This window comes from Podarcis liolepis (assembly GCF_965112155.1).
Source record: "Podarcis liolepis genome assembly, chromosome: 10".
Classification (NCBI taxonomy): Eukaryota; Metazoa; Chordata; class Lepidosauria; order Squamata; family Lacertidae; genus Podarcis; species Podarcis liolepis.
Window position 1 is genome coordinate 63,044,761 of NC_139562.1, and position 18,533 is coordinate 63,063,293.

The window sequence follows — 18,533 nt, forward strand, 5'->3', positions numbered from 1 at the left end:
CAGGGATTACCTCGTTGCCTCCAGCTGGGCAATCACTCACAACTGCTCCACTACCAGTTGGGTCAGGAGAGGCTGAGGCGGCCTCTGGGTCTAGTAACCCACTAACATCTCCGGAGCTGCAGAGACTGAGGTCTGAGAGAAGGAGAGACCTGAGTACTCGCAGGAGGAGTGCTCACCTTCGGGCGAGACAGGGAGGTGAGTCACTGGGGGATCAGGACCGGCCGTTACCCTGACAGAATAAAAGGCTGCTGGACCCCGCCCCAGATTGTGGGAGCAATGTTGCTGTTTGCCAGAACCTGCCTGTGATCCTGTGCCTGACCTTGCCTGGTGTCCTGCCTTGGCCCTGTCGGACTGACTTCTCACGGAACCCTTGGTTTCAGGACTGGACCTGGACCGTTTTGCTCGGGTTACCCCCGGGCCTAGCACAACTATGAGAACAGGAAGCTGGAGAACATCGGCCTTTGGCCTGAACTATCAGGATTCTTCTTCTTAAATTCTTAAAAGTCAAACTTATAGAATTCTCAATGACGGTTGTGTAACAGGAGAGAAAGCTTCCTTGGTGACTCTAAAATGTCAGTTTATTTGGCAGATGACAGAAAAACCCAAGTCCGAAAGCTGTCTGAAGTGGTCTGCTTCAGTTTGGGATTTATCCAAATCCTTTGCCCACCCTAGTTTCAGTAGCCCTCAGCATCACCTGCAAATTTTATCCACTTATGCCAATATATGAATTAAATAATGTCATTTCCATAGGATTATTTGAGACTGTTAAACTGGCAGAAAGCCATTAAAATTTTGCTTTGTAGAGCTTAATTTCAAAGTGAACTTCATAGAGATTTCCCCTAATATTTCTGTTTTAACAAATATTTGCTCTAATTAGTTATCAGTTAATCAATTGATTTTATTTTATTGTCTCTTCTCTCTCTCTCTCTCTATATATATATATGGAAAAGTTTTATTTTATAAAGATATATGTAAAATATTTTCATCCTCATTTTACCTGCATCTATAGAGGGCTGAAGTAATGTCCAGTCCAGTGAATGTGACTTTTGAGAGGGAGTGGTAGCTTGACTTCCAGTCTGAAGGCTTGGCTCATTAATGGGCTTTGACTTTTTCTTATCAGACACAGAGGTTGCTCCACGGCCATTAACTATGCGAGGAAAGTCTATAGTTTGGGCAGGCTTTTTGTAGGTGCTTTTCACTTTAAGGCTTTTGTCTTGCAACTTCTTGAGGGTCTTTGGCAAAGGACAAGGAGTGCTATTTGCATGTTTTCCTTTTACAATTTGCTTGTTGTTGGCGGTTGTCCCCCGGTCTTCATTGTTTTCTAGATCGGTTACAGGTTGTGTTACCCCCAGCAGTGGTTCGAGAAAATTAAAATTAGTGATGTTAACTATATGCTTTTTCAGTCTCTTAACATTGATTCCTTCCACAAAAAGGTCTGTAGGATTAAACGGCGGCAGATCCAACATGGGCTGTAGAGGAAAACAAAATGGCGGTTTTCAGCACTCCTCTCTTATAACAAATGGGTTTGTTCTCACAATTATGTACAGTGGTACCTTGGTTGTTGAACGGTTTGGCTCCCAAACAAATCGGCTCCTGAATGCCACAAACTCATAAGTAAGTGTTCCGGTTTGCAAACGTTTTTTGGAAGCCAAACATCCGACGTGGCTTCCGATTGAGTGCAGGAAGCTCTTGCAGCCAATTGGAAACCGAGCCTTGGTTTTCGAATGGTTCCGGGAGTCGAATGGACTCCTGGAACAGATTGAGTTTGACAACCAAGGTCAAACTCAAGGTTGTCGAACTTAGTCTGTTCCAGGAGTCCGTTCGACTCCCAGAACCGTTCGAAAACCAAGGTACCAGTGTACTGAGGTAATTATATACTGAGGTAATGATAGGGTGGCTGGATGAAAAGAGGATGGGGCTCCTGTGTCTTTTAGAGTTTCATAGAAGAGGGGATTTTAGTAGCTTCAGAAGCTGCCTCTGAAGATGGTTTGGAAACTTCAGCTGGTGCAGAATTCAGCGGCCAGGTTGCTCACCAGTGCAAGATGGTTTCGGCATATTACACCAATCCTGGCTTGACTGCCAATTAGTTTCTGGGCCCAATTCAAAATGCCGGTTTTGACCTATATAGCCTTAAATGGTTCAGGACTGCAATAATTCAAAGAACCACCTCTCCCCATAGGATCTAACTGGACCCTAAGATCACCATCTGAGGACCTTCGTCATGTGGCTTCCTCATGAGAGGTCCGGAGGGCGGCAACACAAGAATGGGCCTTTTCTACAGTGGCTCCCCATTATATTTAGATGCCAAGCATGAAATGCTCTCCCAAGGGAAGCTCACCTGGTGCCTTCATTATACACCTCCAGGAGCCAGGCAAAAACATTCTTCTTCAACCAGGCCTTTGGCTGGTGAGCATTCTATGTTCTTTTAAATGTGTTTGTGGGAGTGGTGATTATGGGTTTGTTTTGAACTTGTACTGTGAACCGCCCTGAGGTCTTTGGATGGTATAAAAATTTAATGAATAAAATCAATAATAATAAATAGCAATACCCCCCCCTCAATTATTTCAAGATTTGCATTTCATGGTTGGCATCTAAATATAATGAAGGAGAATCTTTGAAAAGGTTAAAGGTAAAGGGACCCCTGACCATTAGGTCCAGTCATGGCCGACTCTGGGGTTGCACGCTCATCTTGCTTTATTGGCCGAGGGAGCCGGCGTACAGCTTCCGGGTCATGTGACCAGCATGACTAAGCCGCTTCTGGTGAACCAGAGCAGCGCACGGAAACGCCATTTACCATCCCGCCAGAGAGGTACCTATTTATCTACTTGCACTGCGTGCTTTCGAACTGCTAGGTTGGCAGGAGCAGGGACTGAGCAACGGGAGCTCACCCCATCGTGGGGATTCGAACCACTGACCTTCTGATCGGCAAGTCCTAGGCTCTGTGGTTTAACCCACAATGCCAGCCGCTCCCATTTAATTGGAGAGAAAGTTTAAACAATTCTTACCTGTCTCCAGAGAAGTTCAAAGTGCCCAATGTCACAGTTCCTGTCATGTTTTCTGTCTATAACTATCTTGATAGTGTCTTCTTGAACCTTAGCACATAGGTTGGATGTTATTGGGGTCGAAGGGTACATGGTTGGGCTACTATTGATTTCTATCAACCAAGGTGTAAAGTCATTTCCGAGAATGAAATCTGCCCCGTAGAGTTCAAAGCTACTCCTACGAGGTTCAACTTGATCCTGCGCCATCTTCATTGTGTAGATTAATATTTTCTTCATGGACGGATAGATAATATTACGCCAGACGTGGCCAAGACCCCTCTTTTGCAAGTACTCTTGAAATTTGCTGCTTGTCCACATATTGTGATACGGCAACTGAGAACTGCGGTCTGGCGCGTTCTTGTAGTTCTTCTGGATGGAGTTATTGCAAAGGTGAATCGAGCTGCGAAAATGGGATGCAAGAATTGCTGTCATAAAGCACAGAAACGTGGCACAGAAATGTAGAAAGAAAACCATTTTTGTAAAAAAAATAAATTCAAGGGGAAGTGTAAAAACATCCCACTTAAATAATAATAATAATAATAATTAATAATAATAATAATAATTTATTTATACCCCACCCATCTGGCTGGGTTTCCCCAGCCACTCTGGGCGGCTTCCAAAAAGAATATTAAAATACAATAATCTATATTAAAATACAATAATCTAATCTAATTTACTTAAAGATATAGGCTTGGATCCAGGTTTCGTCATGTTTAGTTTGATGTCTTATTGTGTTTTTAATATTCTGTTGAGAGCTGCTCAAAGTGGCTGGGGCAACTCAGTCAGATGGGTGTCAAATTATTATTATTATTATTATTATGGCAGTCATGACTACTTAAGTCCCAGTAATGTCAAAGCACTGTTGAGTTCCATTAAAAAGCAATAAAACCCTAAATGTATTAAAATTACTCAGTGATATAAAATGAAGACATGGAAGAAACATTGCACCTGACAAGACTGCAGTTTGCAGTAGTAGTTTTGCTTCAGTTTTGGTTGGGATTAGTGACTCCCAGTGCCACAACAGGAACTTTGGACAACAAGGTCAGCCTTGCCATGCTACAGGGTGATGCAAACCACTTCAGAAAGTATCAAAAAGTTTTGGATACGGGTACAGATGAAGGCGGGACACGGGTGGCGCTGTGGTCTAAACCACTGTGCCTCTTGGGCTTGCTGATCAGAAGGTCGGTGGTTCGAATCCCCATGACGAGGTGAGCTCCCGTTGCTCGGTCCCAGCTCCTTCCAACCTAGCAGTTCAAAAGCACACCCAAAAGTGCAAGTAGATAAATAGGTACCACTCTGGTGGGAAGGTAAACGGCGTTTCCGTGCGCTGCTCTGCCTTCAGTGTTCAGTTGCACCAGAAGCGGCTTAGTCATGCTGGCCACATGACCCGGAAAAACTGTCTGCGGATTAACGCCAGCTCCCTTGGCCTGAAAGCGAGATGAGTGCCGCAACTCCAGAGTCGTCTGCGACTGGACTTAACTGTCAGGGGTCCTTTACCTTTACCTTTTTTTTACAGATGAAGGCAGGCATTGGTGTTTGACTTTGCATTGGCCTTAATAAGGGAGAGGCGGCAAAATGTCTATGGCTTCAGGCGGCAAAATGTCTATGGCCAGCAGTGTTGGCAATGAAATAGGACCTTTCTCTCGTTGAGTGGAAACTAGTTTTCACTTCTTGGATCATTCTCACTTAAGCTAGGTAGAATCAGATCAAATGCAGTTTTACAAATTTAGGCTTTGCCTCCCTTGCGGATGAAGACTAAGGGATTAAAATGAGGTCAAACCTTTTACCTCTTATTCTGTTAACTAAGTGTCATGTGCAGCGAAGCATCCAAACTGCTGTCATGACTAAAAACAGCTTTATACAATAAGCAGACATGAGATCATCAGCACACACTGCCTTCATGGTGGTGTCATGGTTCTCTCATAAAGCGTGTTCTCCCTCATGGAGAGCACGTGTTGCGGTGGGGTCTGCCATGCCACCCCTCTGTTGCCAGGCAGGGTTACTAAGCTGGCCTGTGGCAACGACTGAATGGCTGAGTTGCTGGGCTAAATTCTATGTTGCAATTTGGTGGGAGGGATCGAACGTTTTAAGTTCTGTGCACGCAGCTTTGAGCTTTCTCTTTCGCTGCGTGCACCGGATCACCTGCCCACCCGCCCTAATTTTAGGGGTTTCACGTTGACCTTGCTATGCCTGTCATGGGGTCATCTGCCGTTGGGGCAGGGGCCTGGTAGGAATTTTATCCATCTGGCTGATTGGCTGGGGCCATTTGGTTTTTGCCTACTGCGTAGCAAATCGTCACAACTTGTAAGGTTAGGCATTGGTTTATGGTTTGGTTGGTGGAGGGGCATGGATTGGCTGTGCCTGCCCCTCTAATACTGCTGCTGCTGCAAGGGATTCCGTTAAAGGAATCAGGGGCTCACTATTGCTTTTGTCCACCCTATCAAGGGGCTCGGGCCATGAAAGAGCTCCTGGTTGCATTTGGTGAGGGCTGAGGGCAGGTTCCCTGCTCCGTCGCTACCCCGAAGTGTATTCCCCTTTTCTGACTTTCGCAGACGTGCGGAATGTCAGTCTGTCCCCCATAGGGGGGCAGATAGTCGCAACCAATGCCTAAGCAACCACTCACATTTTTGTATTTTAATAAAGTTGTGGCCAAAATTATGCCAAAAACCTTAAACAAAAATTCCTGTGTGATGTGTGAGTTATTGGGGTGGCCCTGGGGACCTCGGGGTTGCGGCATTGGTTATCATTTGGTTGGAGGAGGGGTTAGGATTGGCTGGGCCTGCCCCTCCAATGCTGCTGCGGAAAGGGAATTCTGTTAAAGGAATCCAGGGGCTTGCTATCTTTTCGTCCGAATCCCTGGAATGGGGCTAGGGCCGGCAAGCCCCAGAGAGCATGCGGGGAGAGGTGAGTCCTGTGGCTCAGCTCCATTTCTCCCCAATATTGTTTTCCCTTACTGGCTTCCGTTGGTGTCCGGAAGTCAGTTCTGTCCCCAGGCGTGGGGGACAGATAGTCTTAACCAATGCCTAAGCAACCACTCACATTTATGTATTTCAGTAAAGTTATGGCCAAAATTATGCCAAAAACCTTAAACAAAAATTATGTGTCTGTTGTGAGTTATTTGGGGAGGGTGGCTTGGGGACCTTGACACGCAACAATGTCAACACATTTATTCACCCCTTGGTTTCATGTGCTCAAACTAGGTCCCACACAATAAAAACACTATAGCATGGTCTACTGTTTGTTACCTGTGCAGATTGTCTAAGGAGAAGCGCTGCGTGGAAAATCTCAGATAGCTTTCTTTGTAGAACCATATGGTCAGCGGGTTCCAGTCTGTCACAAGAAACCACTGTCTAATATCAAACTTTGTATCGAAGATCAATAGAGGAGTTTCAATATACTTTTGGACAACCCATTTATGGTCCTTTATTGGAAACTGGTCCGTTGGTTCGACTAGTTTTAATATATCATCCAGTCGGTTCTTGCATACTATTTCTAGAAGACATGAAAATAAAAATGTGAATGGAATATGCGCAGCCTGCAGACCTAACATACGGAATAAGAGAACAAGAAGAACATACGTTTAAAGGAGACTGGAAAATGTTTATTGAATATATGGGGGGAAATTGTGTAGACTTGAAAACGTTGGCAGCATTAAGATAAGTTCAACAGTGTAAATAAGTTTTGGTGGATGTAATAATGGAATACTGAATGGTTTATATAAAATATGCAGGGATTTATGTTATGCAAAATGTAGCATGGAAAGAGAAGAAGGGAAGTTTTTGATGTTTTAAGGTTGTTTAACTGAATATTCAAAATTGTAAAACAGAAAATTTAATTAAAAATATGAATATTTAAAATAGTGTATACAGAAAGCAATGCATGAATACAAGGTGAGAAAATGTAGCTTTGGGGAGACTGTAGCTAAGTGGCATGGCATTTGATCTGCATGCAAAAAAAATATCTCAGATTCAATCTTCACTATCTCCCGGTAGGATTGGGAAATGTGCATATATTCAACGATTTCTGTACATTCTCCAGTCATCACACATCATCCCCAACAGCCTTTGGGGAATGTGCATGTTAGCCAGGAAATGTACAAAATTCAACTGAGAAATGCCCATACTTGAGGTCCCATTGGGGATTGTGCATAATGGCCAGAGAACATATAAATTCAGTCCATTTGTGCAATTTGCAGGCTGAGAAGCAATAACATCTTATTTTTAAAAGCCGGAGACAATTCCTAAAAGTAAGAGTTACTCCAAAAGAGGGTCCTTTTATATTAACCTCTTTGAAAAAGCACCATCAGTATTGTACGGGTGTACAATTAATATTTCATAGATGGCTGAGTACACACATATATAACATTTCTTAACAACAACCCAATTAATAAATACAACCAACAGAGCAGCAGTATGGGAACAATAAAACTGAAAAGTGGTTACTAATTTACTCCAAATGCCTGGGAGAATAGGATAGGATTGCTTTTACCTGCCAGGCGAACCTATGAGAGTTTCTCCTATTCAGACTTCCCCAAAAACATTCCTGTGCTTGATGTCTTTATTCACCAAAGGATAATAATATTCCTACCTCTGCCACGGGATTTGGCTCCAGGTTTAATAATCCAGATGTTGTGGAGGCCATCGATATCTCGTTGCGGGTTTACTGATATAATTCTTCGCAAAATATTTTGACACTGAGTAAAATAATTCTCTGCGTTACAAATCACTGCACCCTCACTGGAAAAAACCAAAACCAACCATGTTAAAACTCCTTAAGAAACATGTTAGAAATGCTTCCTGCAATTAAAAATAAAAGAATGGTTATTTCAGGTACAGTATTTGAAAAGGGAGGGCGGCTAACAGTCTTATAACAGCTTGTGGACTTTCTTGGTCTTTAAAGTGCTGTGAAGAGTTCTTGTGGTTTTTCCAGGACGGGAGGAATAATTCATAATAATAATTTTCTTATTGGTACACTGCCCGTCTGTCCTGGTCAACCCAGACACTCTAGGCGGCTTCTAGCATATACAGAAACGTAAAAAATAGTAATCAAACATTTAAAAAATTCCCTATACAGGGCTGCCTTCAGATGTCTTCTAAAGCAGTGTTTCCCAACCGGTGTTCCGCGGCACACTAGTGTGCCGTGAGACGTTGCCTAGTGTGCCGTGGGAGGGAGGCGGGCGAGTCGGGCGGCGAGAGGCGGGGCGCCGGCGGCGAGCACACGCGGGGCGGCGAGCGAGCTCCCTCCCACATCCCATCGCCGCGAATGCAGGCTTTCGCTGAAGCCTGGAGAGCGAGAGGGGTCGGTGCGCACCGACCCCTCTTGCTCTCCAGGCTTAAGGAAGCTATCCCCCCAGCCGCGCAAGCTCCCAGAGCGATGCCAAAGCTGCGCGCACCTTTGCCATCGCTCTCCAACCCGTTCGGGGGGCTGGGGTCGGGGGAAGCTCCAGCTTCCCCCGCCCGCAGCCTCCCAAGCCCCGAGAGCGATGGCGAACGTGCGCACACCATCGCCATCGCTCTCGGACCCTTTCTGGGGGCTGGGGGCGGGGGAAGCTCTGGCTTCCACCACCCCCAGCTCCTGCAAGCTCCGGGAGCAATGGCAAAGGTGCGCTCACCTTTGCCATCGCTCTCGGACCCTTTCTGGGGGCTGGGGGCGGGGGAAGCTCGGGCTTCCCCCACCCCCAGTCCCGCAAGCTCCGGGAGCCACTCTGGCTCCCATTCTGGGGGCTGGGGTCGGGGGAAGCTCGGGCTTCTTCCGCCCCAGCCCCGCGTCTGGGGGGGGGGATAATTTTTTTCCCTTTATTTCCCCCCCAAAATCTAGGTACGTCCTATGGGCCGGTGCGTCCTATAGGGCGAAAAATAGGGTAGTCAATATAGGCACAGAGTTAATTTTTTAAACATTTTCTAATGGTGGTGTGCCTCGAGATTTTTTTCATGAAACAAGTGTGCCTTTGCCCAAAAAAGGTTGGGAAACACTGTTCTAAAGGTTGCATGGTTACTTATCTCTTTGACATCTGATGGGAGGGGGTTGCACAGTGTGGGTGCCATGGAGGAATTTCAGTACAGTGGTACCTCAGGTTAAGTATTTAATTCGTTCCGGAGGTCCGTTCTTAACCTGAAACTGTTCTTAACCTGAACCACCACTTTAGATAATGGGGCCTCCTGCTGCTGCCGCGCTGCCGGAGCACAATTTCTGTTCTCGCCCTGAAGCAAAGTTCTTAACCTGAGGTAATATTTCTGGGTTAGTGGAGTCTGTAACCTGAAGTGGTGCCACTGAGGTGCCACTGTACAGCACTTTAAATTTGACTTGAGCTCCAATTACTGGGTGATTGACAATTACTGAGGGATTGGCTTTCATCGCCCTGCTGGTTTATCTATTTGACAGAGTTTTTAACTGCTTTCTCTCTCCTCTCCCATATAGCTCAGAGCATGCCAGCTTGGCTAAAACATGGCTGCTGGCAGGGCAGGATTTAGGTTTGATCTTCGCTTTACCCAAGTTACTGAAGGTCAGGGCCGTCTTACCCATAGGCATCAGGGGTGCAGGGCACCCGGGCGCCGGGCTTTCAGGAGTGCCAGGACAAGAGTCCGGGGCCCAAGAGCTGAGTCCAGGGAAGAGCCCGCCCATTGGTCGGAGCGCCACAGCAGGGTCGTCTGGTGCGGGCGGCTCTGTGCCGTGAGTTCGGGGGTGACCGAGCCAGCGAGACGCTGAGGCAGGCGGGCAGGCGAGCTTCGCCCTCCTGTGTGCCTGGGACTGGGCAACCTGGGGGGGGGTGCTGGGTGGATCTTTGCACCCCACCACCACATATGCTTAAGACAGCCCTGCTGAAGGTAATGGGGCCCTTTATATGTCCTTCACTATTTACCGTATTTTTTGCTGTATAAGACTCACTTTTTCCCTCCTAAAAACTAAGGGGAAATGTGTGTGCGTCTTATGGAGCGAATGCAGGCTGCGCAGCTATCCCAGAAGCCAGAACAGCAAGAGGGATTGCTGCTTTCACTGCGCAGCGATCCCTCTTGCTGTTCTGGCTTCTGAGATTCAGAATATATTTTTTCTTGTTTTCCTCCTCCAAAAACTAGGTGCGTCTTGTGGTCTGGTGCGTCTTATAGAGCGAAAAATACGGTATATGACTTCACTATTCTCCTAAAGTACACTCACAAGATGATACCCTTGAGCTTCATTTTAATTCATCTGAGATGAATCCATATGATATTCCCAGTTCTTAATCTGAATTAGAATTCTGCACTCAGAACCTCGATTCAGTAGAGATGGTGAGAAGAGTAAGGAATCAAGAGAAAGGGTCACAATCTTCTGTCAACACAATTAGATGCTGAAGTGAACACTTACTGAATGAGAGAGTAGTACTGCTCAATTAATTGATTCCATTCTCTGTCGGAAAGTACAGGAGTAGTTTCTGCCTCCGAGTCAATGTCACTATGTTCAAATTGTGCAAGATAGGTTTCGCACACTTTGCAAGCCATCTCGACTAGTCTTTCGGGGAGCTCTTTTGCTTTCTTATCCTCAGAATCTACAGAATACGAAGCAAAGTATTTATTAGTGATGTGCTCTCTCCCTGCAGGCAAAACCTTCTCTCATCAAGAGTCCTCTGTAAGGGACATGCAATTATTCATCATCATCATCATCATGTATTGATCATCTTCTACACAATTGTCTCGAGGTGATATGCAATAAAAACAGCAAAGAAAAGATTGAAACACAAATGTCAGGGGTTCAGGAGCAGAGACGCAGAGAAGGGAGGAGACAGAGAGCGAGGGGGAGGAATACGAAGGAAGGATGAGTGGGGATGACGACCCGAGATCACCGAGCCTGTCTAGCGAGTCCGAGGATTCCCAGAAGGGAGCGCCAGCAGCCAGAGCAAGGGGGGAGAGCAGGGGGACACCCCAGGAAGAAGGGTCCAGAGAGGGATCAGAAAGCAGCAGTTGGAGATCAGGACCCACGTTCCCAGCCGGGAGCAGCGGGGAGAAAGGGGACCAGATATCGGGCTCCGGAGACTTTCAGAAGGAGGGAGGGCATGAGTCAGGAGTAGTCACGCCCACCTCGGGGAGCGAGGAAACGATCAAGAGGAAAGTGGAGAGTTGGGCGCGCGCGCCAAGTTCAAATGTAACGGAAGCTGGCGCAGCCAGCAGCCCAGAGAGTGAACCGAGTCCCAAAGCCCGCCGCAAGGAGGCGGAAGGGTCAGGGGGGTCCGCGTCAGAAGAGAGTAGGAAAGGAGAGACCCAGGGGGGCAGGAGGACCCAGAGACGGAAGGAAAGGCGCAGGAGGTGGAGCAAGGCTAGGGTATTAAGCTGGTGCGCTAGAGGCGGAGACTCAGACGGGTCTTCGTCGTTCTGACCTAGAAGAAGTAGGGCTGCACGTTGCAGTTTGGAAATGGAACCTGTAATCCAATAAAGACTCTTTGAAACTGAACGCTGGCTGACTTGGTCCTATGTGAGCTGGGACTGGGCGGCAGCCCTGACAGTAAGACCCGTCTCTCAAGCTTCTGACACCTGATACCTCGCAGCGGAGACAGAAGCAGCTGGAGGAGGGGATCGGTGTGTGGGAGCAAGCTCACGACGGTTGGCAAAGATGACGGAAGCAGAGAAAGTTTCAGCGCTGCAACAGGCAGTTACCCAATTGAATGCGGAGGTACTGGCATCCAAGAAAAGGGAGGAGGATGTGGCAGCCGCCTACCGAGATCTCCACGCCAGGTTTGAAGCATGGGTTAAGCATGGGCAGCCAGGACCCAGACCGGAGGGGGTTGGGTTGGCACGGAGAGCAGGAGGGCTGGTGGCTCACTTCGATGGGAATTTACAACAGTACCCCAACTTTCGAGCAGATGTGATGTGCGCACTGCAACTGCTGGCAAAAGACTTTAGAGATGAGCAAGAGAAAGTGGGGTTTATACTGTCCCATTTGCATGGGGATGCGAAGGCGTGGCTGCGCAATTTGTGGAGGGATAAAGATCCGGCGCTTCAGAGTGCAGATGCCTTTATCAAAGCGATGGATGCATGTTTTTTGTCTACCATTGATGTGGATCTTGCCCGACGGGAGATTCATGGACTGAAACAAGGGAGGGCGAGCGTCCGACAGTACCACGCCCGCTTTTTTGCGCTGGTCAGTGCATTGGAATGGGACCGGGACTCGCCCCCAGTCAGGGACCTGTTCTGGGAGGGTCTCAGCTCTGATGTGAAGGATGAAATTGCGAGGGGGGAGAGGCCCCGAAGCACGCAGGAGGTGGTCCAAAGGGCGCTGACTGTGGGGGTGAGGCTGGAAGAACGTCCATGGTGCAGAGATGAAGGACGTGGAGGGCGCGAAGCAGCGAGAAGTTTCTCTTTCGTTCCAAGGGAAGCAGCGCGTGCGCAATCCACACCTCCGCCAGGAGGGGGAGTGGAACCTATGGAAGTGGGAGGCGCCAGGGCTCAGTCAGCTAGCAGAGCCTCTGCACCGACAGCAGTCAAGACTAAACCTCCTAGAGGGACCAGGAAGTGTTACATATGCGAGAGCCCTCAACACTTGGCGAAAGGGTGTTCCCAGAGGAGCTCCAAGCACACTGCAGCCTCCGCAACGGTGAAAGTGGCCACACAATGCAGCGAAGCCCAGCAGGGAAACGACGATGTCTGGCTGGAGACAGAGGCACTGGGGCCCAGCCAGACGCATCAGTGAAGCAGTCCCCAGCGATATTGCAACCCACGGACCCCCTCCCACCCAAACCAGTAGTGCAACTCACAGCGTCTCTCCAGCTACCCAATGGAGTCACCATCGAAGTGCCGCTTTCTGTGGATTCTGGAAGCAACGCAGACTTTATAGCACAGGATTTTGTGGAGCAGCACGCTATAAAGCTGCTGCCTGCCACTCTGCCCCTGCAAGTCGTCACAGTGGATGGCAGAGAGTTGCTAGGGGGGCAGGTGGTGAAGCAGACGCCACCAATGGTGATGCAACTTGGTAACCACAGGGAAGTCATCAGTTTTAATGTCACCCGACTGTCGGACACGCCCATTGTGTTGGGCATGAGTTGGCTGGACAGGCACAGTCCAACGCTGGCTTGGTACCAGAGACAGCTGATCTTCGGCTCCTCTTACTGCGCAGAACACTGCATCCTGCCCAGGCAGGAGGGGGAGGAGGAGGACTCACAACTGCAGTTGGGAACGTTGCAAGCAGTTCCCCACAAATACGCGGACTTTCTGGAGGTCTTCTGCGAGAAAGAGGCAGACAAGCTACCACCGCACAGGCAATATGACTGCAAGATTGACCTCCTGCCAGGGGCGACGCTGCCGAAGGGGAAGCTATATTCCATGTCTGAGGACGAACTACAGGAACTCAAACAGTTCATCGATCACAATTTGCAGCGCGGTTTCATCCGGGAGTCCAGCGCAGTAGGGGGCAGTCCTGTTTTCTTCGTGAAGAAAAAGGACACGCCCCAAAAAAGATTGGTCGTGGATTACCGCCTCTTAAACAGAATGACCAAGCCCTCCGATTTCCCTATGCCCAGGATTGACGACCTGCTGGCGACGGTGCGCAAGGGACGCGTGTTCACCAAGTTGGACCTGCGAGGAGCGTACAATCTCATCCGTATGAGGGAGGGCGATGAGTGGAAGACAGCCATGTTCACGCCTCTGGGCACCTACGAATATAGAGTTATGCCTTTTGGATTGCAAAATGGCTCCCACGTTTTTCAAGCTTTTATGCATCACGTGTTGGCGGGACTCCTCTACAAGAAGTGCGTCTGCTTTCTGGATGACATCCTGATATTCTCTGACTCGCAGCAAGCACACGACCAGGACGTTCGGGAGGTGCTGAAGAGGCTGCAGCAGCATAGACTGTACGCCAAACTGGAGAAGTGCCAGTTCGACACGACGGAGGTGGATTTCTTGGGTTACAAGCTGTCGGACAAGGGGCTAGCCATGGACAGCGCCAAGGTTCGTGCGGTGTTGGATTGGAAGAGCCCGCGCAACCGGAAAGAGGTCCAGAGGTTTGTCGGATTCGCCAATTTCTATCGCAAGTTCATCAAGGGGTTCGCGATGCAGACGGCAGCTATTACGGACACGCTAAGCTCCAAGAAAAAGAAATTCATCTGGACGGAGCAGGCGGAGCGGTCCTTTCAGACACTCAAGCGTCTCTTCGCGTCGGAAGAGCAACTGCTGCATATCGACCCCAGCAGACCGCTGAGGGTGGAGACAGACGCGTCCGATAGAGCAGTGGGAGCGGTACTGCTGCAGAAGGACCCGCAGGGGGTCTGGAGGCCGGGGGCGTTCTACTCCAGAAAGCTCAGCAAGTCGGAGCAGAACTACACCATCTGGGATAGGGAGCTGCTTGCCATTCATGCAGCTTTCAAGGCGTGGAGGCACTTCCTGATCGGCGCCAAGCACACGGTGCAGGTCTGCACGGACCACAAGAATCTGGAGCACTGGCGCACGGCTCGGTTCCTGAACCAGAGGCAGATCCGTTGGGCGGAGTTCTTTGCTGACTTCAATTTCCGAATTGAGTACGTCCCGGGCGACACCAACATCATGGCGGATGCCCTGTCCCGAAAACCGCAGTACCTCGAAGAGGCGACGCCAGCGGCGGCCATGCACATCTTCGCGCCAACAGCGTGGGCGTGCGCTTCAGCCACAGTAGACCTGGATGCGGTGCGAAGGGCGTTGACGGACGACTCATTCGCGCAGGCGAAGATGGCAGAGGTGCACAAGGGCACGGCGAAGGGCGACGAGTTCCAGATACGAGACGGCTTGCTCTTACGTAAAGGGGCCGTCTACGTGCCGGGAGACGAACTTCGCGCCCGGGTACTGCAGCAGCTGCACGACGCACCCACGGCCGGGCACTTTGGCACAGAAAAAACGGTGGAATTGGTCGCAAGAGACTTTTGGTGGCCCAGACTGAGGGGGGAAGTCGCGGACTACGTCGCGAGGTGCGACACCTGCCAGAGGGCCAAGCCGGTGCACAAACCACCGGCGGGACTGCTGGAACCGCTGCAAACGCCGTTTGAACCATGGGAGAGGGTGGCCCTGGACTTTGTCACGGATCTACCCAGCTCGAGAGGCAAGACAGCTGTACTAGTGGTGGTGGACTTGTTCACCAAGATGGCACATTTCATACCGTGTGCGAAGGTGGCCACGGCAGAACAAACAGCCAAATTGTTCATAGATCACGTGTTCAAAGTGCACGGGCTGCCACGGTCTATACTGTCCGACCGCGGACGCCAGTTCATCTCGAATTTCTGGCAAAAGCTGATGGGCTTCCTGAACGTCAAGATCAACCTGACATCGGCAAGGCACCCGCAGACCAACGGGCAAGCGGAGAGGGTCAATGCCATCATGCAGCAGTACCTGAGATGCTATGCCAATCAACAGCCGGCGACGTGGGTGGATTACCTGCCGCTCGCCGAATTCGCCTACAACAACACGAAACACGTATCCACAGGGGTGACGCCGTTCTTCGCCAACAATGGGAGGACTCCCAGAACCTTCCCGGGACTGGACAGAGTGGGGGAAGGGGAACCACAGACGGCGGACGCTTTCGCATCTGAGTTGCAAGAGGTCCACGATCAACTCAGACGGCAGCTGGAGCTGGCGAAGCACGCATACAAGGTCCAAGCTGACAAGCACAGGCGAGTTGGCGAGGAGATCCGAGTGGGAGACTGGGTCTGGTTGGCAGCCCACGCGGTGCCGACCCGATCGTTAGCCAAGAGGAAGCTAGGGCACAAGCAACTCGGTCCATACCGAGTCGAAGCGCAGATCAACCCGGTGGCTTTCCGGCTGGTGCTACCAGAGGGTTCCAGGATGCATCCGGTGTTCCACAGGTCGGTGCTCACTCCCTACAGGGCACCGCACAGGTTCCAGGAACCAGGAACGGCACCGAGTCAGTCTCCGGAGCGGACGGAGGTGGGAAGATTGCCACAGCAGGACCCCATCAACGAAGTCACGGAGATTTTGGACTCCAGATGGGGGGAAGACGGAGTAGAATATCTACTAGCAAGGGAGGGCACCCGGGCCAGTACTAATAGCTGGGTGCCGGACTACGCCTTGGAGGAACCCCTGCTCAAGGATGAGTTTCATGCCCTTTTCCCACACAGACCTATGCCAGCGGGCTTCTTCGACGACTGGTTGTTCACGCCCACGCTTTCCTCCAGCACGTTCCATGGCTTCGACTCGGAAGGGGAACCCGCACCGCGCACACGTTCCCCAGAGGGGTCACCGGAGGGTTCGGCGTCCGACAACTCGTATTGGTGGGACGATCGGCCAGAGGAGCAGTGGCGCCGGAAGTGGCAGGAGACACCAGGTCCAGCGACAGACGCAGAGACGGACATGGACGTTTGCGGGGAGGACCTTGGTTTCGAGCACGGCGGCACCGAGATGGAGGCGGAGGAGACCACCGTTGACGAACGCGGGGAGGAAGACTCGGAGGTCTTCAGTTGGCGGCCAGCAACGGGGAGCGAACTGTATCCGACATTCACTCCCGTGATGACGGAGCACCCACCAACCACCCTTGAAAGCGGGGAGGGGGGAAGGGGGGGCTTCGAGGGGGGGATGGATGTCAGGGGTTCAGGAGCAGAGACGCAAAGAAGGGAGGAGACAGAGAGCGAGGGGGAGGAATACGAAGGAAGGATGAGTGGGGATGACGACCCGAGATCACCGAGCCTGTCTAGCGAGTCCGAGGATTCCCAGAAGGGAGCGCCAGCAGCCAGAGCAAGGGGGGAGAGCAGGGGGACACCCCAGGAAGAAGGGTCCAGAGAGGGATCAGAAAGCAGCAGTTGGAGATCGGGACCCACGTTCCCAGCCGGGAGCAGCGGGGAGAAAGGGGACCAGATATCGGGCTCCGGAGACTTTCAGAAGGAGGGAGGGCATGAGTCAGGAGTAGTCACGCCCACCTCGGGGAGCGAGGAAACGATCAAGAGGAAAGTGGAGAGTTGGGCGCGCGCGCCAAGTTCAAATGTAACGGAAGCTGGCGCAGCCAGCAGCCCAGAGAGTGAACCGAGTCCCAAAGCCCGCCGCAAGGAGGCGGAAGGGTCAGGGGGGTCCGCGTCAGAAGAGAGTAGGAAAGGAGAGACCCAGGGGGGCAGGAGGACCCAGAGACGGAAGGAAAGGCGCAGGAGGTGGAGCAAGGCTAGGGTATTAAGCTGGTGCGCTAGAGGCGGAGACTCAGACGGGTCTTCGTCGTTCTGACCTAGAAGAAGTAGGGCTGCACGTTGCAGTTTGGAAATGGAACCTGTAATCCAATAAAGACTCTTTGAAACTGAACGCTGGCTGACTTGGTCCTATGTGAGCTGGGACTGGGCGGCAGCCCTGACAACAAAGAACAGCAAATATGTCTTAAACAAAATTAGAACAATGCACAACAGACCCATTTACTCTGATGGAAAAGCCTGTTAGAAGAAAAAATGCCTTCAATTGTTTCCATGACATGGTAGGATGTGTATCGGTCATTTCAGGTGAATAGCCTGAAGTTCAGATATTTCCATAAAATGAAAATGAATTGTCATTTGGGGAACCAATAAATGAAGTCCAGAGGCGCCATCTTGTATGACATCCTAACGGTGGGTCTGGAAAAAGCTGTTCTGCTGGGAGACGGAAATCTCTGAAGACCCTTGCTGGGGTTCTTCATACTCTGCTGATACATCACACTGGTTGAGGTGTGGTGAACTCTACCAACTGACTTCCGCCAACAATGTCTAGTCCAGGTCTGATCCAAATGTGTCAAAAGACAACAGAAGCCTTCGAGTGGCAACATTGCATATCACATGGAAACTGACTTGCTATGCATCGGAAAACATATGCTTTACTTCCTCCAGCTTTATGTCTTATAGACTGCCTTTCAAATACAGAAATGCCCCATTTTGAGATTTTGCTCAAAATTCTATCTGGGATTATGTATATACTAAACTTCAAAGTTCTGGCATGTGGGGAAATTTATTAACCCCCCATTTTGACACACAGGCAGACACGTGCCCCATATTTCAGCCTGTCTCAGACTACATGTTGCCCCATTTTTAGGTTTCCGGCTCATGGGAAAGTACCCTAATAATGTGATACCCTTCTGATCTAGTACCATCAAGAGGACCTAGAATTTGTCGCACCTTGCTAGTGCTTAAAGAAGAGCAATCGTTCCAAAACTTGGGTCTCCAGCTGGTTTTGGACTACAGTTCCCACCATCCCTGACCGCTGGTCTTGCTAGCTAGGGATGATGGGAGTTGTAGTCCAAAAAACAGCTGGAGACCCAAGTTTGGGCAGCGCTGTTCTAGAGCTTCAAGCAGCAAATGTTCTAGTACTGCCAGTTCCCATATGAACTGTTCCATATACAGTGGAAGCTCGGTTGTTGGACATAATCTGTTCCAAAAGACTGTTCGCCAACTGGGGCTGCATGGGCTGTCAGCAAGTTCAATGGGGGAAATTGAGAAACGCACCTCGGAAGCCGTTCGACTTCTGAGACGCATTCGAAAATGGAAGCAATTACTTCCGGGTTTTCGGCATTCAGGTTCCGAATCGTTCAGATTTCAAAACGCTT

At 50.0% G+C, this 18,533-nt stretch overlaps 1 protein-coding gene across 3 annotated transcripts in view; it reads right to left on the minus strand.

Moving 5' to 3' along the window:
• TTLL8 (tubulin tyrosine ligase like 8) overlaps positions 1–18,533 on the minus strand; it is a 54,108-nt gene that overhangs the window by 4,432 nt on the left and 31,143 nt on the right. For all 3 annotated transcript variants that reach the window (XM_083463440.1, XM_083463441.1, XM_083463442.1), the window contains exons 10-14: positions 10,383–10,563; positions 7,629–7,777; positions 6,287–6,533; positions 3,006–3,441; positions 998–1,469 (exon numbers count right to left, since the gene is read on the minus strand). In XM_083463440.1, the coding sequence (XP_083319566.1) occupies positions 998–1,469; positions 3,006–3,441; positions 6,287–6,533; positions 7,629–7,777; positions 10,383–10,563 (1,485 nt within the window). The remainder of the gene's footprint in view (positions 1–997; positions 1,470–3,005; positions 3,442–6,286; positions 6,534–7,628; positions 7,778–10,382; positions 10,564–18,533) is intronic.